The sequence below is a fragment of the Varanus komodoensis genome, unplaced genomic scaffold, assembly GCF_004798865.1.
Source record: "Varanus komodoensis strain SLA01 unplaced genomic scaffold, ASM479886v1 scaffold36, whole genome shotgun sequence".
NCBI classification, from domain to species: domain Eukaryota; kingdom Metazoa; phylum Chordata; class Lepidosauria; order Squamata; family Varanidae; genus Varanus; species Varanus komodoensis.
The window spans coordinates 7,682,965-7,705,543 of NW_025335873.1; the positions used below are offsets into that span (position 1 = coordinate 7,682,965).

General features: G+C 55.1%; 1 protein-coding gene across 1 annotated transcript in view; it reads right to left on the reverse strand.

Annotated features, from left to right (window-relative positions):
* The window catches only part of COL27A1 (collagen type XXVII alpha 1 chain), a 165,651-nt gene extending 146,295 nt beyond the window's left edge, over positions 1 to 19,356 (reverse strand). Inside the window, exons 1-3 of the mRNA XM_044439980.1 lie at positions 19,255 to 19,356; positions 10,287 to 10,357; positions 2,218 to 3,713 (exon numbers count right to left, since the gene is read on the reverse strand). Of these exons, the coding sequence (XP_044295915.1) occupies positions 2,218 to 3,713; positions 10,287 to 10,357; positions 19,255 to 19,307 (1,620 nt within the window). The 5' untranslated portion in view covers positions 19,308 to 19,356. The remainder of the gene's footprint in view (positions 1 to 2,217; positions 3,714 to 10,286; positions 10,358 to 19,254) is intronic.
* Between the last annotated feature and the right edge of the window lie 3,223 nt (positions 19,357 to 22,579).

The window sequence follows — 22,579 nt, forward strand, 5'->3', positions numbered from 1 at the left end:
AGCGCACCAATGATTCACGGACTAAGGGGCATTCACATCCCAGCTTTTCTCGGAGGACTCTGGATTTATCACTCTCCTGGAATTGGTCACAGTGGAAGCCAGATACAACCTTCCCTAAAAATGGAGGTGGGGGTCTCCAGGAAGACACTGAGATTTCCATTCAGGCTTTGGGGCTCTCACCCTAACCTAGCAGTGACTTTCTAGCCAATATTTGGCACTGGGGGCAGGGGGTTATGGGGCCAAAACGAGTTCAAAGGAGGCAGCCCATGGTCCCACCTGCCTGAAAGGTGAGCTTGGTTCTTGCTTTGTTTTACTCAGAAGCAGCCTCACGGGAGCAACACATGCAGACATTTCAACTTGGACTGGGCCTTTGGCAGGACTTGAAAAGACACTGTCACTAGTTTGTTTGGCCCCACAAGGATCGAAGCGGCGACGCTTCATGAAGACGTACGCACGTTTTCTGGCTCACAGATGCATGTGCATCCAAGCCTGAGTCACTGGGAGCCGCTCTGGGAGCCCCGACTGGAGATGCCACACACAGAATCTGAGACCTTCTGCGTGCAAAGCAAGGGCAGTCCTTCATCAAAACCCGAGGTAAGATTCTAGTCCTTATGGTTCCAAATAAAGGGCTGAATTCAACCGCAACATGGAAAGCTGCCTTGAATGGTGCCGGAGCACCGGTTGCTGTAGCATAGCAGCCACTCTCCAAGTCGTGTTTGATGCCCTGCAATCCAACCAATACTAAAACATGCCCGGGGGGAAGCTCAGCGCTTGCCATTTGCAGATGTCTGGGGAGGCTTTGGCCAAGCCTGAGATGCCATGAAACTCCCCAGAACAGCAGTTATGTTAAGGAAGGTTATGCAAGTTGTCTGATGCCGAAACAGAAGCGTGATTCATTTGGCTGAGCCCCAGAGAGCAGCACATGGAAAAGGCATTGCTGCGCAAGAGAGATAAATTAGTGCTCCAGGAAGGCAGGTGACCTCCGTGACCGCTCCCTGGCAAAAGGGGGTGATTAACCATTTATATGGGGCCTTTTTATAGCAATGATGCTTTGCAAACGGGGTAGGTTCACTTTCAGTATCAAGCAGGCCAAGTCGGCACGCTTCTCGCTCGGCCCACCCAGCTCTGCCGGAAGGGCTGTGCATGAGCAGGAAAACAGACGCTGTGCTGCAGAAGAGCCCAGCGGCTCAGGCCGGCCACGGGGGCAAACCACGCGCAAAATTTCTCTTGCACTGGACCCGGCCCGGCAGAGCAAGCCAAGCCAACATCCACGGACACTCACGGCCCCGCCAGCTGCACAACTCAGGATGGTCCTCGCCAGGAGCAGCCTGCTCGAGAAGCGGAACGGACCCCTCGCCTCTCTCGCAGCAACGACCGATTTAGCCTCCTTCGGACTCTGTCGGTCCTGCAGCTATTCGGTCACCAGTCCACTCCTCCTGCCTGCCATGATCTATGCATGAAAATTCCTATTTCTTTTTGTCTGTAATTTGCCCAAACCTGTGCCTTTTTCTGCGCTACTTTCCTTGTTAAATATATCATCCTGCATGTTAAGAATCAAGAAACGCATTGCAAAATTCAGAAAATTGCATCACTGGAAGAATAACTGTTCCAACCCACATTTTCACCTGGGAAACATGAATTTGGGGTCTTGCTTTAACCTGGGAAACATGAATTTGGGGTCTTGCTTTAACCTACATTCTTTCCCACTCACATGAATATTCAAGGTCCCATGAGGTGCCCTGAAGAGGCACCAGTCAATGCCGAAGTGGATTATGGGGTTTTCAAGTCCACCCCGAAGCATTCAATCAAACCAGTGCAGGGGTGGAGGGCACGCAGGGGCCTGTACCAGCCCACAAAGAGATCTACCCATGGCTGAACCCATTCCGTGTGCGAAGGGGCTTTATGTCTGAAGGTGAGAACAACCCTACACAGAAAAGCTGAGATATCCAGGAAGACAAATTCTGGCTGGCCTTTCCCAGCCCTATCCGTAAATATGGTACGTTTTCTATGACCGTGATTTTTTCTTTGAGAACACAGAATGTACTGCAGGAACAATTTTACTTAGGATCTTCCACAGATCAGCCCAAACTTAGGACACCTTTTGGAGGCGGAAATGGCAAGGTGCAGTGAAATAGCTGATAGGAGCATAAAGCATAACACGCACACCGTGGTGCCCCGTTGCCCAGACAACTTGAGTTCAGAAAGCTTTTCACTTACCGGAGCACCATGGTCTCCTTTCTGCCCAGGAAGCCCCACAACAAATGGGAAGGGAGTGGGTCCAATCGGGTCGAACAGCTGGTACCCGTCAGTGGCGGCCGGAGTTGTTAAATTAGCATTTGGCACACTTGCTCTGAGAACAGGATAAACCGCTCTGGGAGTTGGCTTAGTATAAGTGACGGTGGCTGCAGCGAGACTTGGTTTCTTTGGAGGCGTGACTGTCAACAACCTTTTGGGTACGGGGCTCTGCGTCACGCTCTCCAGCCGGCGCTTCGGGGTCCCTGGAGGGAAGCTGCTGGACGCACGCTCCGTGGTCGTCTTTGTCCAGGGCTTCGGAGTGGTAGGCAGCTGAGAGGGCTTGGCAGCTCTGCTTTGGCCCCCGCTGCCCGTCCTTTTGGTCCCCTTTGCCACCCCCTTTGCGCTGCTGCTTGCTTCGGAGCTCGCGGCTGTGCTCGGGAGCGTAAGGGGAGAGCCCTTCTTGGAAGGCAAATGGGTTCTCTCCGAACTCGCGTTGGAAGCGGGACGAGACGCCCCGGGGGCTGCGGTGGCCTGGCGAGCTGCTTTGGACGTCGGACTGGCTACTGTGACAGCCCAACGGAGCGTCTGGGTAGGCAGCTGGGCTTCAGCTCCCGGCTGGAGGGGCAAGGACGTGGCTACGGTTTTGCTGGCTCTGGTGGTTGGTGGCCGGACCGGTGGCTTGGCGGAGGTGGTGGCGGCGGTGGAGGTGGGTGCAGCCCCCGCTTCCCTGTTCCTCTGGGGCGTGGGGGCCTTGGAGAGCAGGGAGGGGGGAAGCACAGTGGTCAGGTTCGTCGAGCCCAGGAAGAAGAGCTCTGACAGAGGCGCGTTCATTTCGGAAGCTCTCGGCTCCTTCGGCAGCAGCGGGACAAGAGGCGGGAGCTGCGGTCGGTCGGCGTCTGCCTGCCTGCACTGCTTTTTCAGGTACTTACAGTAATTCTGAGCTGCCTTGGCAGAAGGATAAATATCAAATTGGCAGAGGGCCCCTTCGAACTGTACTGAGTGCTGGTTGAGCTTCCCCAGGAGGAAGGACCCCCCCGGATCCAGCGCCTTGTCCTTCCTGTGCTGCAGATCCGCACGAACCCTTTGCTTCCCACACGAGGTGAGCAGGGTGACCTCCTGGCCACGGATGTCAAGGGCCAGGTTGTGCCACCGCCCGTCGTGAACATTGTAATCGAAGTACACCGAGCGCTGGTGGCCCACGTAGACGATCACCTTCCCCGGGATGAGCTGCACGCCCAGCTGCAGCCTCTTCCTCTTGCTCTTGACCGCGAACAGGAATGCGCTGTTGACCCGGTGGGAGCACAGGCTCAGCACCAGGGCCACGTCGGTGCCGAAGGCCGCGGGAAGGACCTCCCGGACGGGCACCTCGACGCGCGCCCGCTGGGTGAGGATGACGCCCAGCTTGAACGGGATGACTCCCTGAGGAACGGAGCGGGAACTGGGGCCCAGCAGCCCCAGCCTCTGGAGAACGTCCACATCTGAAAAGAGATGAAGAGCAGTCAGGCACGGGAAGGCGGCCGCCAACCATCCACAGAGGGCTGGACCAAGCTGGCACACAGCGGCTGCCCTGGACTACAGCCCCCAGAATTGCCGGGGGTTCTGGGTGTCGTGGTTGGTAGGTGCTGTGTTTGTTTCGTTCTCTTATTGCTCTTATTGTAAGCCGTCTTGAGATGCCAGACACGGTACAAACGTTTTAAATAGATAAATAAAATATCACATCCAGAGAGTAGCAGGTTGGGTGTTTTATAGCTAACTTTTCCCTCCTGTTTTTTATTTCCCGGAATCACTGCCTTTGGGGGAACACGTGGCATTTCTACTTGCATTATTTCCCAATTCGTACCTTGACCTTTTTTTATTTTGGTGGTCAGTGGTAGAACTGGTGGATTGGAGGGAGCAAGGGGGTAGCTATGGGTGCCGGTCTGCGGCCCCTCTGAGACGGGGCCCTCTTCCTACACAGTCCCTCCCTTCTGGCTGGGTGTGAGCAGCCCTTCCAGGAGGCCAGGATTCCTTCCCCACACGCTGCTGGCTTCCATGCTGCTCAGCGACCCACGGCAAGACCGCGTCACACACCGGCGTGGCTGACCCCCAAATGCAAATGTGGCCATACGTGCCGTGACCAGGTGCAGCTTTCACATCACGCGCACCTGCTTCCCAGACAGAAAGTAAAGCCTCACAGAATCATGCCAAGGCCTCAATGAGCCTGACTTTCTGTCCTTCACACTGCCGGAGGAAAGCGTGCTGGACTCCTTCTCTACCCCACAGCGGAGGATCCAGTGCATGGGCCTGGAAACCCTCTCCAAAGGGAGGGTTTGCATTTTGCCGGACATAAATCAGAAGTGTGGCTAGAATCCTGTTCCTCTCCCAGGGTGGCTCATCAACTCTTTGCCCCCTGTGGAGTTTTCCTACTCAAAACCAAATGTAGCAAAAGCTAAGTCAGCCATCCCCTAAACTCCGTTTTGCCGGACGAGAGAAAAGAGATCTATGCAGCACATTATTTTGCCAAAATCACAGCATTAGTTGTGGGATATTTTTTACAGGGGAATTGTCTGAAGGCTAAGTAAACCCCACAACTCCTTGATTGGACTTCCATCGATTCATTTCATAAAGCAAAAAGTCCCAAGTGACGGAGGAGCTGCAGCAAAGACCAGCTTTGGTGTGGACAGCTCCAGGAGTCCACCAGAAAGACCATCAGCCTGACCCCATGGGAACACAATTATATTCTTAGGAAGCAGAGTAGCAATCAGAGCTATTTTTAAAGGCACTTCCAAAATATTCTGGGACATCTAGCCTCTTTCTTCCTGCACTGTTACGCAACCCATTGAGTTCTCCGCATTTCTGGAGCTGGAAAGGAAAACAAGCAAATATGAAAGGCAGAGGTGGCCAACTTTGGTCCGGCTGATGAGTGCAATTTTCTCGAGCTGGAAAGAAGAGAGATGAGTGCTGTTCCTTCCCTTTGGCAAATCACCAAAAGGAAGCCAAGTCGGTGTGATCTTCCCATCCCCACCCCACACCCCCCCCTTCTCAATCAAAGAGGAACCGGTGAGGTGGCTGGAAGCACTTCCAGTCTCCATGGCAGGCAAGACGACAGACCTGTTTCCGGGAGAAGTGGAAGGAGCACGGAAATTCCCGTGCCACTGTCTCTCATTCCGAAGACGGTATGATGGACGGATACCGCTAGCATGGTTTATTAGTATGAATATTTCTGCTTGCTACTGAATTCCTCCTTCCATCGAACAGCGCAAGGCTCTGCCAACTTCTCCCCCAAAAAGTATGTGGAGGAGAGAGTGGCTCTGCTCAGAAGCACTTCGTGGAAGCCACACCTGGATGGCACTGGGGCACAGCCACTGGCCACAAAGGCTGTACCTTCCCTCCAGGATGCTAGGAAGGTGCAATTGTAGCCATGCCCCCCTGGTTGGCTTCCCAGAGGACACCTGGTGGGCCCAGCTGGCTGGGAATTATGGGAGCTGTGGTCCAGCAGACCTGAAATCCTTCTGCAGGACAGCCAGGTTTCTTTTAGGAGCTCCTCATCCAGACTGCTGAATCCCAGTCTTGTACCAACTGCATCCAACAACGGATCCAGGGAGGCACAATTTATGTTACTTAGAAGGCTCCACCATTCAGGGGTCATTTCTAAATTCCTTTCCCACCCACTTCCCCCACACTGAGATCAGCAGAGATAAGAGTCTATTAACTAGTCAGATAAACTATTAACTCACTTAAGCAGCCTTTCTCAACAATCCACCCACCCCACCTCCAAAGGAGAATACGACAAGCTGGAGGAGAAATTCACAACCTCCATTAAATCCAAGTTCCAGCCTGGGATCCAAAGCCAGGACCTCTTTCACCCCGAGGGCTGAACCTAGTTTCGGGGGGCCATGCCGGCAGCATCGATTCTTTGAGGCTACATTTCTATTTTAATATAATCGCTGCACTGTATTTTCTAACAAGGCCAGCCACCCTGAGAACTGTACAGGTGCTGTAAGAGTGAGCAAGAAATACAAGAAAGAAGAACAATAAGTTTATACTTAGGGGGCTGAGCGTTTGTTTGAAGGAGCTGATGCCAAACCAAAAACATGCAGGCATTCCACAGGTCTACCAAGAGTGGAAAAACAGCACAGAGAGCTACCACAAACTAAAATGGCTATTCCAGAGAGCGAGAAAGAGAGCTAAAGGTTTGTTACCCCTTTTTTCAAAGTCAGCACACACAACTCAGACGGAAAAATGTTTGCTTAAGTGATTCCACCAGATGTTCTCCACTTATGCAAGGAAGTCGTAAATTGGAAGGGGGGGTGACAATCTTTACATGTGCTGAATGCACAGATAATACTTTTTGTTCCCCTTTGATTTTTTAATGTTGCTCTGCAGTTACTAATTAATGGCTCAGCTTTAAGAAATGTTCTTAATTTTGATTCAGAGAGAGAGATACACGCTTTTCCGTATTGTTCTAAAGCAAGATGATATAATTTAGAGCTTGCCTCAAGGCCAGCCTGAATAGTTTGGATTAAATCCAAGAAGATAAGGAGGAACAATGCAGGCACTGGATGGAAAAGTGAAATGAAAGCTCCACAAACAGCAGCGGCATTAATTAATATTAGACTAGTGAGGCCTGGGTTCAAATCCTGCCTCAAACCATTACACCCACTGGTTAATCTTGGGTTGGTCACTGTGGCTTGGTTCAGACAGCACAATAACCCACACTCACAAGTGGAGTACAGGTTGACATTAGGCTGTTAAAACTTGGGTTATGTGGGTGGAACTTGGCTTGTCAAGCTAATAAAATATGCTTTGTTAACCACAAATAAGAAAACTGTGGGTTGTTAGTGGTTAGCAAGCCATGAATTGTTAGCACAGCTGGGTCCGGACAACTAAAAGCTTGTCAACAACCAATGACGGTTCAGTAACAGCCCAGCCTCAACCCACACTCAGCCCTTCAGTGAGATTTATTCTCTTGTCTGAACCACCCCCCCCTCTCTCTCTCTCTCTCTCACTATTATTCACCTCATAGGGTTGCTGTGAGAATAATTTTGCAAAACGTGGATCTATGTTGCCCTAACCTCCTTGGAGAAAGCCTGAATTAAGAATGAGTGAATAAATCAATTAACAATCCACATTCTTTGGCATGCTAGAAACAGTTAAGGCCAGCCGAGTTATCCACACGAAATCTCGGGCGATCTAAGGGCAGATGCAGGCAGAGCCGCAGCTTCCCCAACACTTGGTTGCAGTCTCCCACGCCAGCCGGTTGGGAACCAGCCGCCATCTTAATTCCCCACACGTGAGCAATACCAGGCCTGCCACCATTAGCCATTGGTAAACTCCCCCTGCTCCAACCTAGATCCAGCCTTGAATCAGAGTGGGGTCCCCATCCACCAGTCTGCACAACCATCTTGAGACTCGTCTTGCTGAAAGGAACGGGACTTGCTCAAATCCTGTCAACCCCAAGTCAATCCAGGAGGGATGGCTTTGCCATTTTTGGAGCAGGGAGGTTTCCGGCCACCGAGCGGATGCTCCAGAGATACCGCATTCCAAGCAGACCACTGCGGAAGCAGTAGAGAAGTTCCTCTTGGTCCTCCTGAAATTGGGGGAAGTTTCACAAGGGATTCCTAGCATTGTAGCTTCTGCAAGGCGTTTGTCATGGGGGGGACAACTCCGTTGGGGTTTCCTCGTGACCAGTTGTGCCTCCACCGGCATTCTGCCCCCCTCAAGCAAGGGTGTGCCTTCATGAAAGAGACTCACGGTGCCCCTCGTCATTAAGTCATGAGTAACCCAAGTGACAGACATGCCTGGGTGAATCAGTCCTTATTCATGTCTCCCGTTCAGGACAGCTCAGTGAGTGGTTAGACTGTGTGCTGAATGGCCACGTTCAGACATGCACTTAGCCCTGTGGGTCTCGGGGTGGCTACTCTAGTCTCCCTGTGAGGTTCTTGGGAGGATAAAACATGGATCCATTTTTGTAGGAAGGAAAGGGCCCACTGTAAATGAAAGTCCCTCCTGGCTTTCACCCTATTAGCTGTTCAGCTTTCCCCATTATCTTAAGAGTGGTCTGATTGGCTGGATCTTGTGGGTGGGACACTGTGTCAGGAAGACCACCCTAAACCCCCTGGCCTTTTGACATCCTTTCCTAGCTTTTTCTAGAAAATTATTAGCCAATTAAGGATGTCTGGGTTTTGTTAAATCCATTCCATCTGTGTTTCCTGGACTATCCACTGCCTTTCACTCCATCCTTTGCTCATGGATGGGGTCAGATTTTTAAAAAATTTCCTGAGCTTGAGAACTCACGGACAAGCCTGCAGGTGTGCAAATGAACACACCCTTCCAAAATGCACAGTTTTGTACTTTAGCCTTGGTGGGGAAACATGCATTTGTTCCAAAGCAGTTTTTCCATTTTTGATGTTCTTCTATGACTAGGTTTATTTAGCAAAAACTAGTCTGCAAGTCCCCAGAATCGGTATGACTTGGGAAAAGCTGGTCTGCTGTGGAATCCGTGGGCTGGATTCATAGAAATAGGAACTCAGCTGAATCCATGGCAGATTTCTCCAGCTTCTTTAAAGTCAAAAGAACTTGGCTGAAATATCACTGGAGGGTTTTGTTGAGTTGTTGTTTTAAAAAAAAAGAAAGAAAGAAAACCCAGTCACATGAATGACCTTCGGAAAGGCAGGGGAGCCAACCGGTCCCCCTCACAATGCCTGGAGGGAAATGCCAGCCACACATGGAATCCATTATAACATTTCTGGGCTGGCAGCCGAGTGGAAAGCTCCATATGCCATCATCCGGAAAGCAAGGAGGACAGGGCGACCTGGGTTGGTGGACCTTCTCTTCTGGGTGCAGGCACATCAGATCTGCAGCATGACGAAGTCCCCCCACGGAGGGGGAAAGGGAGCACTAGGCGAAGAGCTAGCCGAACAGGGCCGTGACGGAAACAAGAGGTGCATCTGTGCCTCCTCCGGGCAAGAAGCACCGTCTCCTGCACACCTTGGGAGTGACAGGCAGGTACGGCAGGAACACGGGGAAAGGAACACTGCAAGACCGTGGCTATGGAAAGCGCTTGTCTACTGCTCATTCAGGCTGGGCAACTCAGAGGTGCCCAGGGGGCATTTGCACCCCCGGAACTGCCCCCACACACACACACACAGCCTTCTTACCACTCCATCGCCAAATTCAGCAGTAGCAAAACTTGGGCAGCACACCAACAAAATTTGGCAGCGAACTCTCCCAAATAGCTCAAAACTCAGCTTAGAATGAATAAATCTGACCTTTTCAACTCCCATAGAGGTGAAATGATGAATGGGGAGGTGGGGGGGGGACCATTAATTTTGGCAATCCAGGGGAGGAAGGTGGCAGGGACCACGTATCACCCACTGCTGGACTGAACCATCCCAGAACCATGGGGTTCAGAAGGTCCATTAAGCCCAACCCCCATAAGAAGCAAGTTTCCAGGCCTGGTACTTCTTGACTCTAGAAACGCGGGTAACCCATTCTGCGGGTGGCTCAGACCGATTCCTAGGGAATGGCCATCAGCAGCTTCCAGGGACAATCGCCCGAGAAGCACAGAGGCGCTGAGGACCATCTGCTTGGGAACTGCTGTGGACGAGCGCTTCATGCCACGCGACCAGGAAGCCATCGTGCAGACACAGTACCAGACCAAAATGACTCTGCCCTGATTCTTGGGACTCTCCTCCTGTCCTCAGGACATGCCGCCTGCCATCGTGGCCTGATCCTATCACACTTGCTTTCAGGCAAAGCCTTCCTTAACATGGGCTGAGGATACCTGCAAGATGACCTCTCCTGCAGGACTGAACCTCCTTCTCTCTGTCTCTGATCTGGCAGGGCGCCTGGCTTCTGCTTCCTCCACCTGTAGGAGCCAGTAAATGGCCTTCGCGATGGAGATCCCACCGTCTTTGGAAGGAGACACCCCCAGGGGAAGGCACGCCTTAGTCAAGGCCCTCACTTTACACGCACACTTAAAGTACTGGATTCGGCTTTTGTCCCCCGTCACCTGCTCGCTCTCCCATCCCTGGAAAAGGAAAGAAAAACACCAAATCGGTGAAATTTACCTTCAGGACTTCCCTGTGCAAATCCTAGGAAACAGGTAAAATAGAAAACGGTCCAGAGAAAAGGTCTTCCCCTGAAAGAGAGGCAGAAACATGAGTGTGAGTCAATTGCTTCCGTTTGAGAATGGCTCCAACATGCATTTGGGGTGACAATCCCTCTGCACAAGACGAAGCGGCAATGAGAGGCTGCGGCGTGGGGAGCCCCCGCTTGGTGTGTGTGCCCACTTTCTCAGAGCTCCATTCCGTTCTCCCCCTGCCCTCTGAGAAGTCAGTCGGCGCTCTGCACCCAAACAGCAGCGGCAGTTTGGGGAGGGAGGGCTCTTCCCGCTGGGATTTTTCCGAAGTCCAGTTCTGTGGATACCTCCCCCTTGTGCTCCAAGAGACGGAACTTCAATCCGAGAATGGGGTGGCTATGACCATGGATTAGCTACTCTCGACTGTGACATTGTGTTGCTCTTCAGAATCAATGCACACGTGCACCATGTATTCCTCTCATATACCCCCCTTTCTAACGCTGCATTAGCATGAAAATCAGCCCGCTCAGAAGTTGCCCGTGAGCCACTACATTTTAAGGGAAAGAAAACGCTCTGCTGGTAAGATTGGCTGCACCATTTCTAGAGCAAGACCTCATTCACTTGTTGGGTAATCCAGTCCTGGCGAAAAGGGCTTCGACTCCCACTGTCAGGAATGAAGAAAAAAATCAAGAGCAGGCCAGGCACAATTATTCCTGACTTGTCTGTAACCTTTTCCACGGACTGCCTGAGTGGAACTAATGAAGCATCAGAGGCCTGGGGCTGCAGGTGAGAAACTTGGCAATCGCGGGGGAAAGGGTTCGCAGGCTGGGAAAAAGAATCTTTGCTGGAAAAGGCGCTTAAGCGTACCACATCCTGCCCAATACCGGTCGCTGGGAATCATGAGCCGAAGGGTGCCGTACAACTCACATTCTGCCTGCGGTTTTTCATGGCCACCCACTTGGCCAGGACACGGTCAGCAAACTAGCCAGGAGAGGCTCTCCGTTCGATCCCACCCTGCTAGGGGCATACGAATTCTGTTAAATGGGCACTGCAGAGGCTGGCCTCCTCCCTCAGTGGCGGAATGAACCTGAGCGTTGTCCTACCTGAGTTAGTGCCAATGTGCCCCCCAGACAGGCACAGACTTGTGCTAAGGTACCTTGGTGAGCACTTGTGGAAACGTGTCTTCATCGATAGTGCCGTGCTAGGGCGCATTTGCACGAACACAAATTAGCCCATGTGAGTCAGTGAAAACCTGATCTGTGTGTGAGTGGGATCTCGTGATTCGGTGTGGTGCTTCAGGTGGTCAGCTGGGGACCCAGGAGGTCTGAGTTCTAATCCCCGTGCAGAAATGAAGCTCCCTGGGTGAATCAGGACCCGTCGCTCACACTCAGCCGATCCCACCTCACCAGGTTGTTGTTGTAAGGAAAGATGGAGTGGAAGAGGCCTATGGGTTTCTCGCAAGAGGATACGCATTTGTATGATTGCATATAAACACAATGCAGGCATACGACTCATAATGGAAATGACAGGTCAGATTCGTAGAAATCCACCCGTTGGACTCCACGGCTGGTGCGCCAGTCGTCTTAACCACAGCGCTTACCTTCTTACGAGTGAGCACGTCTGATGCAGAGTGTAGCTACAGTTCCTGTTCCAGAGGTGGACACTGCCAACCATTCCTGTGTGAGGCCATGAGACCCACGTCACCTAAAGCAACACTGACTAATCTGATAGATAAATGGCGGCTTGCCATACAAGGAGTTGGACCACAGGTCCACCGAGCCCAGCCCAGATGGATTCTCTCCATGTGTTCCTGACTCCAGCGCTTATCAGCCCTAGCAATCACAGCCAATGGCCAGGAAAACTGGGCATTGTAGTCCAAAACATCTGGAGGGAATTGGGCTGAAAACGGCCGAACACAGCCCAACACTCTGACAGAGGAAGGAGGTTTTTCCAGTCTTGCGAGCAGAAATTCGTACAACTCCAAGACAGAAGGCTGAACGTGGGACCTTCTGCGAGCACAAAACGCATCCTAGGTTCTCCCGCCACAACACCAGCTGAGGAGGAGCTAAAGGGGGATTGCAAACGCCAAGGCGGTGCTTGCTATTGGAAGCGCTCGCCTGCTCAAGCGCGAGAGCCGTTCCTCGCAGCGGAATATCCCCAGCTCCTGAGCAGCCCAGCCCCTGCTGCTGCTCGGTGCGCTTCTTCGAGGCTGTGACGCAACTCAATTGTGTAGCGAGCCAACACCAATACGCCTATATATGCCTTAGCACAACGGGGTATGAGCAATTCTGAAGACATATGAGCCATTTCCCAAATTCCCTTCCAAGCAACACAACACTTCAGGGAAGTTTTGACATTTGTAGTTCTGCAGAAATGAAACGGGCAGGCAGAAACGGAGACGCACCGCAGGTTCCAACTGGCACTAATTTTCCAATCACTGCTTTTGCAGCCGGCCAATAGTTTAGGAGACTTGAACAGGGACAGGTGCCAAAAACATTGGAGGAAAAGAAGAAAAACGTGCATACAGGCAAAAAAAATTTTTTTTTAAATTCTCATGTTCAGGGATAAAGCAAACACTGCGTCCAATTACCAGACCTGCAGCTGACAAGCATTAATGGTTTTTGCAGAATTTTCATCATTCCTTTTTTTCGTATTACGCCGAAGAATTTACGGAGATCCCAGACTAAAAGCCCCTCTTGTCCAAGCAGGACGTGAGCAAAAGAGCACTCCCCTGCCCATGATCCCCAGCAGTTGCTACTGACCAACAGCCTCCTTGTAGATCATACCAGCTTCCCCACTCTCTGCAGACCCCTCCCTGCCCCCATCCCCAGCAAAATGAGGCTCCAACAAGGTAGAAAAACAGGTTTGGAATGGCCCAATTAAAATCTGCTCAAGGGCCCAGGAAGCCCCTCTTAACGTCTGTCCCTCTGATCTGTTTTTTGTGAAAGGCTGTTGTACACAAACTAAGATCATGGCATCCAGTCCTCTCACTTCCTGGCAAATAGATGGGGAAGAAATGGAGGTAGTGACAGATTTTATCTTGGGCTCCAATATCACCGCAGATGGGGACTGCAGGCAAGAAATTAAAAGACGTTTGCTCCTGGGGAGGAAAGCTATGGCAAATCTAGACAGCATACTAAAATGCAGAGACATCACCCTGCCGACAAAAGTGCGTATAGTCAAGGCTATGGTTCTCCCAGTTGCAATGTATGGCTGTGAAAGCTGGACCATAAGGAAGGCTGAGTGCCAAAGGATTGCGGTCTTTGAATTGTGGTGCTGGAGGAGACTCCTGCGAGTCCCCTGGACCACAAGGCGATCAAACCGGTCAGTCCTAGAGATCAACCCTGACTGCTCTTTAGAAGGCCAGGTACTGAAGATGAAACTCAAATACTCTGGCCACCTAATGAGAAGGAAGGACTCCCTGGAGAAGACCCTGATGGTGGGAACGACTGAAGGCAAAAGAAGAAGGGGACGGCAGAGGATGAGGGGGCTGGATGGGGTCACTGAAGCAGTTGGTGTGAGCTTGAGTGGACTCCGGGGGAAGGTGGAGGACAGGGGGGCCTGCAGGAATGTTGTCCATGGGGTCGCGATGGATCGGACATGACTTCGCAACTAACAACAACAACAACTTGTACTCCAAACAGCTAATAACCCTGTGAGACAAGCACATCCCTCCACACACCTTTGTATCCACCTTTAACCTGAAGAATAAATCTCCCCTCGGCTTTTGCACTGCGGGATTTGATCACCTGGTCAGCAGACGCAACATGGAAAGAACAGAGATCTTTTTCCAATCTGCACGGATGCGGCAAAGGGCAGTCCTGGGGAATGTTGAACGAGATGCAGCTTATTGGGGAATGACATCAAAAAAAAAAAAAAAGTCCCATCAGGAAATATTGATGAGAAGGGTTGGTCTGGAGAAGCGAAGCTGAACAGGGAAGGCAAGCGCATGAACGCCTGCCCTGCGTAAGAGCGGCAGCTCCTTTCCATCTTATCCACCACGCCTCCCCCTGAATGGAGGAAGGACGGCCACTCACCAACCACGAAAAAAGAAGAAAGGCAACACCAACCATTGTGAGGAGGAGACAAAAACATTTTGCATAACTTATGCTAATGCACCTGTACAGAAGCAGGTTTAGAAACAGCTATTATAACTTAAATAGAAATGTATTGCTCTATAGTGTTTAGATATAGTTCCATGCCTGAACAGATTCTGAAGCCGGGAACAGCACTATTTTAACAAGATAAAAAGAATAAAACAGCATATTAAAAAAAGAATATTGAGAAAAATGTGGGAGGCTTCCTGAGCTAAAGAGGTGTTCAGGAGTTTCTGGGAACACCCCCAGTTCTGCTGCCTGCACCAGGTGCAATACTTGGCAGCCCTTGACCAGAGTGCTTGGCCACAGTTGCTGGGTTCTGAAGCAACTCCCTTCTGTCCCGGGTTTCTTTCTCTTTCGGCTGGACTTGGATCAGACTGCCTGCTTAGACAGTCCTCTGTCAGCCTTCCCCTGTGAAAGACGACACACGGCCACCCTGGGCATGCTCTGCCAGTCCTCGGCCAGGATGGCGATCCAGCATTTTAGAGCAGAGCTTAAGAAAATGACTGCTCGTCTAGACATCCATCCCACATAACTGGAGCAATGCTCCCAAAGAGGTGACTCAACTGAATTATGAAAGATGGCTCAGTCTTTGCGAAAAGGGTAAGGTTCCAGAAGCAGAGGGCCAACGGAGTTTTGCAAGATCATCAAAAGGAGAGCTTAAAATACATCTTCAACCCCAGGAGCCTGGTCTTTTAAAGAGGGAGGTGGAGGGAGAAAGAAACACACACACACACACGTTCACAAGCCGTGCTGGTTGGTAAGCCCAGACGGGGCAGGAGCACACTAGCTTCAAGGAAGCGCACGGCTTCGGATCATGGGAGAAGGACGGACATGTTTTATTGCTCCTCCTACCCTCTTCAAACTGAAAGCCCTCCTCGGAGAGAGCGTCCGTAAGGTTGTGATCCTACGCCTGCTTGCATAGAAAAGGTCCTCCAGCTCTCAGCGTTCACATTTGGACAGCTTTTTTCCGTCTACACATGTAAACACTGGATTCCATCCTGACATGCCGCCCGCCAGGTGTGCCAGTTCTCCGTTGAGGGGGCACTCCTCGCAGGCCGGCCCATCTGCGTCCATCCAAGCCTGCCAGGTGAACTCCCGACTGGCACAGCTCTTTGGGGGTCTCAGGGGGTGGTCTACAGCATAACCCCGTTTAAGATAGCATGGACCGTGCAGATGGAAACAGCGGTGAAGGCGGACAGGTGGAGAAAGCGACAGTCTCAAAAGCAGCGTTGCTCGGCATGTCATGCAAGCCCAGCCGTGGCGAGCGAATGCGGGACGCACAGAGGTTTCTGCGCACCGCAGCTGCTTGCTGGGTCATCACAACCCGTGGTGGGAGAAACCCCAGAAGGAGGCGGCTGCACGGGTGGGGTGGGGTGGGGGGTGAGGACAGCTGGGGCTGCTCTTGCCAAGGGGCAGGGCAAAGAGCAGTCCCAGGTTGGCACGATGGTCAGAAGCTTCTTGCCCCAGAGTTCTTCGGGGGGCTGCCCCAAACAGGGCAGTGCTGCCCAGCTGATGACCCCCCCCACACACATGTGGGAAGCTCCTGGACAGACGGGAGGAGGGAGCATTGGGTCACCTCTGGAGCAGGAGGCATGGGGGCTTGACCATCTTCCCCTCCTTCCTCTGCGCTCCGGGAAGGGAGCCGCGTCGGCACAACTGAAGCTGCCCAGTGGCTTCAGGGAGCCAAATTCAGCCCGCAAGAGCAGTTGGCGAAGAAGGGGCCTCGTGCCACCCATGGTCTCCCTGAAGACACCACCTGGAAAACGAGACGGAAGGAAACGGAGGAGGAGGAGGAGGAGGGACTGCAGCAAGCCCAGCGGGCTCCTTTTCCACATCATCGTCCTGATGTGCAGGACGGTGATGCTTGCCTGTCGCATAAACAAAGCCAAATGGGACGGTGGAAGTATTCCCGGAGCCCAATGTCAACGTCCTCGCAGTGGCCTGAGCTCCCAGACCACAGCCTCACTCGGCCTCCCTCTTGGGCACTTTCCTCGTCCCTGTTGTGCTGCGGAAGGCAGGATCCTGCATCTGGCTACCCACTTCCTCTGGGCTGGGAGACGCAAATGGATTCCAAGGGCAACGTAGAGACACCTGCTGACTTCGCTAGCGAAATGTAAGGTGCGTTCCGAACCCGCACAGCGTAATGCTTCGATCACAAAAACGCGCAAGCTACAAAAGTCATACTGATCTCTTCCTGAGGCAGGATGTGATGAAGAAGTGGGTTCATGCGCACCATTTGGGGTGCTTAAAGCCGCATGGGCCTTGGCAGAAGTTGAACTTCCTGGCACTTGGCCTCTGAACCGCCGGGCGCCATGCACCCAACACCCCTGAGTTGGTCAGATGCCAGAACAGGTGTTCACCCCTAGCTTTCCAGGTGCCCCACAGCCATCCAAAGGGGCAGATCACCCACAGCTCCCTAACTGGTAGTCCCAGTGTCCCCAGCCCCTCCCCCAGCACAGCCCCTTTGTTCTGGCACTGCCTTTTCCCGTTCATCTGCCCCGCAGCTGCTTGTCGCGGCCTCTCCCGTTCGCCAGCAGCTGCAACGCCAGGCAGGTGTTTCCCCAGCACCCCCAGGTATGGCTGGTACCCAGACAGAGCGCGTACGCCCAGGCACAAGGCAGGGTGAATAATTACCAAGCCCTCCAGACACGCCGAAGCCAAGTCTGGGCAAAGCAGCAATGCCTGGGCACAGATCCTCTGCTAGCCCAGCACACACGGCTGACAGATACCTTCTGGCACGGGTAATCTCAACCGGTGCGTCAAATGTGCCACAGATGTTGCACAGGGCAGATGCGAGGAGCACGTGAGGCATGTCGGAAGCGCTCTTGCGGAGGCTCCGCCTGGCTCTTTCCCTCCCGGCCGTGTGCTGACTTGGCACGGCGGCTCCGAGAATATCAGTTTTCCCTTCCCAAAACACACGCGCAAACCACAAGACGCAGCCCTGCTTTAACTGCTCCAGCTTTGCCCGATGTGCTGAAGCATCGGACGGCAGCGCCCAAGGCGGTCCAGGCTGGGGGTGATGGGCATCCAGCCTGGGGCCTTCAGGTGCAACCATGGGCCCCTCCTCATCTCCCCTCTGGGTTTGCACACCCAGGACATGGCTCTGGGAAGGCCTTTCAGGGGAACGGGACTGAGACAGGACCCTTCTGCATGCTGAGCTCAGGCGCTGCCCTCAGCTACCAGCCCCTTGGGTTACAAGCGTCCCACAGGATCGAGACCTCCCCTCACAAACGTCCTGCTGCATTCTGCTCTTCTCCAGTGTTTTGGGTACTCGGCCTCATCCAGCAAGATCTTGTGTTCTCGGGAGCACAGTGGTCTACTCAGAGGCACCCTGTACGGGAAGTGGGCCCGATCCAAGCCCAGTTTAAAGATAAAAATGCCTAAGAGGTTGGGAGAACACCCAGCGCGAGCACCTGGGCAGGCACCTGTGCCTGCTGCTCACCTGGACACCTCCTTCCTCACTACTGCGAGGTGCACGGCAGCACTGCTTCCATTGCAGGCCTCACTTCTACGTTCGCATCCATAGCAATGTGCCACCAATTGGGAGGGCATAAAAGGGGGGGGTCCAGAAACATTCGTGGCAGATGCCACGTTCCCCGGCGGCTGGTGCATGCAGGCTTCCCACCTTGGATCCTGCAAGCTGCATGCGGCCCTCAGGACAAGCGGCTACCGACAGCCACTTCGTCCTCCAGGTACGCCTCAAATTCCCTCTTCAAGCTGTCCAAAAGAGGGCCCGCTCTGTGTTCCACTTGGCAGAGTCAAGAAATCCTCCCACTGATCTGAAGCCCTCACTCATCAGCTCCTAATCCGAACACCGGAAGGAGGAGAACGTCTAACCCGGCAGGGCTCTCCAGACATCTGTAGGTTTCCCGCCACACCTGCATGGCTCTTTAACCCAAGACGCTGTGGCGACCCTGGCACTTCTTGCACTAGGCGTCCGTCGGCCACCACCAGCCAAGAGCCTCCGTGGCTGGGAGACATCATGGATTCGGGGAGCTGCTCCCAGCCACCCACGGAAGCCGTCCTGCTCTGCCACTTGGGGGCGGTGGCCGCACCGCAGCCTTGTCCACTGGCCTGATCCTGCGCTACTAAACGCCTTCCTTTCCCGCTCCCCCCCCAGCAGAGGGTGAATCCCTAAAGCACAATCACAACCCAGGGAGCGTCTGCAAATCATTGTCATATGCAGCAACGCAGGAAGCAGACTTAACCCTTCGCTGCCAGCCCCGGTCCCTATGGGGCAGCTCAAGGCTTCCGTGGGAGGAGGAAGGCACTTTCAAGAAACATACGGGGGAGGGGTCAGAACTTTCCCGACTGGTTTGTTTGTGGTTTTCTCAGCGGGGGGGGGGGGGCAACAGACATGTCAGAGATGCTCTGTACTTCCCTCAAGCCTCTTTTACAGAGCAATGGGGCGCCCAGCCCTGTATCCTATTTCCTCTGACACACACGCCCAGCCAGCTTTGTACATCGGAGGGGTTTCCTTCCACTCTGGTATTCCTCACCCCAGGCAGCAAGAAGAGAAAACCTTCCACCAGAGACCCCCCTGCCCCTGCCACTACTGCTGGGTTCCCCCATCCTCGGCTCCCCCTTTCCTCTGCCCCCCCCCCAGCAGCTGCACAGTCTGAGTCCACCTTCCCAGTTCCAGCTTCTCTTCTTTCTGTCAGCCCATCCTGAGTAGGATGGGGGTCCTCACCGCTGTCCTGAACCCCAAAGCAAGGACCAGCCCGTTCCACATTCTGCACACGCGCCCCCTCGGCACGCTCCTCGCGGCCAGGCGCCCCCTCCGCAGCACACCCCCCCCCCCGCAGGGCCGCCCCGGCCGCCCCCGCTCCCCCCAGGGCGCGCCGGCTCCGCACTCACCCCCGCGCCGCCGCTGCCTTGAGTTGGAGGAGCGGTTCCGACGCCAGCTTCATCCCGCTCCCTTAGCGCATTGTTTCGCAGTGACCGCGCAGAAAGCCGACCCGGGGGTGCATCCTTCCCTCGAGACGCCCCCCTCGACTGGCTCCGCCGACGGCGGGGTTCGGCTCCGCAGCCCTGCGGGGGGGAAGGGGGCGCGCCGCCGCCGGCTCCCCCGCTCTTCGCCTGCCTTTCTCTCGCTCTCTTCCGCGGACTCCTCTCTTCGCTGGCAGCCGCTTTCCGACGCCCATTTAAGTCTCCGCTCGCGAGTGCCTGGAGGAGGAGAAGCGGGGAGAAGAGGAAGACGGCGCCGGGGAGCGCGGATCTCGCATGATCCCGGGACCGCTCGCCCGCGCCGCCGGCCCGCCTGGGCTTCGCCCGCTCGTCCTCACGGATCAGGCGCGAGTGCCATGGAGGCGCGGGGCCCCCCTCCGCGCGGACGCTGCCCCTAGTGCCCCGCGACGCTGCCCGGGGGCGAGAGGCCGGGCGAGGCTGGCGCGGCGGCGGCGGCGGCGGCGGAGCGGGGCCAGCATGGGTCGCGGTCCCGCATTTGCAGGGCGAGAGGCAAGCCTTCCGCCTCTGGGCTCAGGAGAGAGGAAAAGGCAGCGGAGGGGGAGCGCGCAGGAGAAAAAGTTTGGGGGCGCCCGGCCGCCGCTCTCTGCTGCCCCCTAGTGCGGGAAGGGAGGCAGCGCGCGGGACCTTCGGGGCAGGCGAAAAACAAGGCACCGCGCGCCCTGCGGGGAAAGGGGCTCCTCGCCCCGCGCCCTCGGCAGCCCGGGGGCCGCGTCGCCCACGCGTGCCCGCGGGAAGCCCCGCCGCGTGCAAGAGGACCGACTCCGGAGCGGACCGGGATGCGGCCGCGCCGCCCCGGTGGTGGGAAAGGCCGCTCGAGCTCGCCGTCCCAAGCACGTTGAACCGGCGGACTTGCTTCGAGGCGGGAATGTCAACGCCAGCCGCGCTGCGTTGCGCCCGAGCTTGGCGCCCTCCAGGACTACAACCCCCATCATCTCCAGCCGGCGCGGGCCACGTTGGCCACGGAGGATGGGAGCCGCAGTCCGGAGGGTGCCAAGGCAGAGCAGAGCCCGCGTCTCAGAACTGGACGGTCGAAAGATTCCCCAGCCTCCGTCTGCACCACCCCTGGAAAAAGAGGCGTTCTGGAGGCCATTGAAGCTCTCTCCCCACCCGCCCGTTTAAAGGCAGGTGTGCAGAAACATGCATCCTGCGTGGGGAGGGGGTCCAGTGAGTCCAGCGGGACTCACTGTGCTTGGCTGCACTTCCAGCAGCGTCTCTCCTGCACCAACCCCTTCTCTGGAACGGGGAGGAGGTTCGGGGGATGCACACAGGTACCCCAAGTTCTCCTGGAACTTAACGAACGCCAGATTCCCCCTCCCCCCAAAAAATAGACAATACAGACAATTTCCCGTTGATCCAATACATTCCTCTGGACCACAAGGAGAGAACCTCTCCAGACATCAAAATAAGGTGCGGGGGTCGCCTATTCGCGGTTCCTAGATAAACTGAGTTAAACTGCATCTCCAAGCTCCCAGCCCTGGGAGGAACCCAGAGAAGAACGGCTGCTGCTTTAATCCGATCGTGGCTTTCGCTACCCGCCGTTCGCACGTTTTCTTAGGCATAACCCTAAGCCGCTGGGTTACTTCCAAGCAAGCACATACACCATCACACACGTGATGCCTTCAGAACGGCTCCCGTCCAACTTGGCGCCCGCACCGGATGGACTACAACGCCTATCCTCCCCACGCTCCGAGTTGGGGATGCCGGGAGGCAGGGGGTGGGGGGAAACCACTCCAGAAGGCTGCATAGCTAAGGAAGCCCCTCGCTGGGGCGGACAGAGGGAGAACTTAGTTGCCCCGGGTTGCTCGGCCGCACCTCATTACCTGCAAAAGTGACCATACCTGTTGGAAGTGCCTTTAAAAATAAAAAAGCCACGAGGCAGCCACGAGGCAGAATCTACGGCGAAGCTTTGGGGAGGAGGGAGGGGGATAAAATGCAAGAAGGGACAGCATGGGCAAGGATGGCGATTCCGACTCCCCCCCCCCCGCCGCAGCACACACCTGGGATGGTTTAAGGGTAATTTGCAACGGCGTGTCGGGCATTCGGAGCCACGTCCCCTCACGCCGCTGTGCGCCTACTCACGAGTCAGTGACCCCAAAGCGAGCGCGGCTAGGCTGGCGGGACACGCATCGCCTATCGCCCCAGGTGCGGTGCGGTGCACTTACTCTGCAGCCAGGTGAGTCAGGGCGCAGCCACGAGGCCCAGCCGCGACCATTGGAGCTCTTCTAGGGCCGCTGGGTTCCCTCCTCGCGGCGTCGGTCTTTCCCCGCTCGATCCCAGAGCTCAGGCGACGCGCCCTAGAGGCTCCCGGGTCCCCCGCTCAGCTCTTCGGCCATCTTTGGCCCCTCTCAAGGTGGCCCGGGCCTCCTCAGGTGGTCCAAGGGATGCTGCGATGGTCCAGTCCAGGGAGGAGGCGGCGATGCGGATGCTGGGCTGGCTGGGGCGAGGCCGGGCGGGGAGGGATGCTGGAGAGGTGCTTCTCACAGGAGCGCCCTTGTCCTTTTAAATGGCCGCGGGGACTCGGCTCTTGGGGGCTGGCCCGAGCCAGGTGTCTGGTTTCAGGAGCGGCTCTGCAGCTAATGAGCGACCGGCGCAGCCTCCGGAGGGCCGGGCTTGGGCTGCTGCGAGAATCCCGAGCTGTGGATGGAGACGCGCCGCGCCGCCCGGCCCCGCGGGCGAGAGGCAACGCGGGACGCTCGGGCGGCCTACGCGGCGCCCGTTCTGGCGCAGCGGGACCGGGTCCGACTCGGGCAGCCAGGCCTGGCCCAGCTCAAGGCGGCGGGTCCCTAAGAAGGCTGCAGCGGGTGAGCTGGAAGCAAGGCACCTGCCCGAGAGCTGCTGCTCAGGTGCCCCGATCCAGAACGCGCCCGTCACTGTTGTCCGAGGCCCTGTGGTGCAGTGGTTAGAGCGAGACGCGGGCGAGCTGGGTTCCAGTTCCCACTTGGGCCCAAAGTTCACTGGGAGACTTTGGCCCAGGCGCAAGCTCTCAACCTGCCTCCCTGGCTTGTGCAAACAAACCGGACAGGAGGGTTATGGGATGCTGCCTTGGGTTCCTTTTACGCAAAAAAGGCCGGAAATGACAGACAGACAGACAGACAAGTCATCCTCCCCTTTGGGTTTCTATGCTGCTTTTCCACAAAGCAATGCCCAGTGCAACTAAGGAACCCAAAAACGACACCGAAACAAGAGCGCCCACCAGGGCATCACCACAGACCCA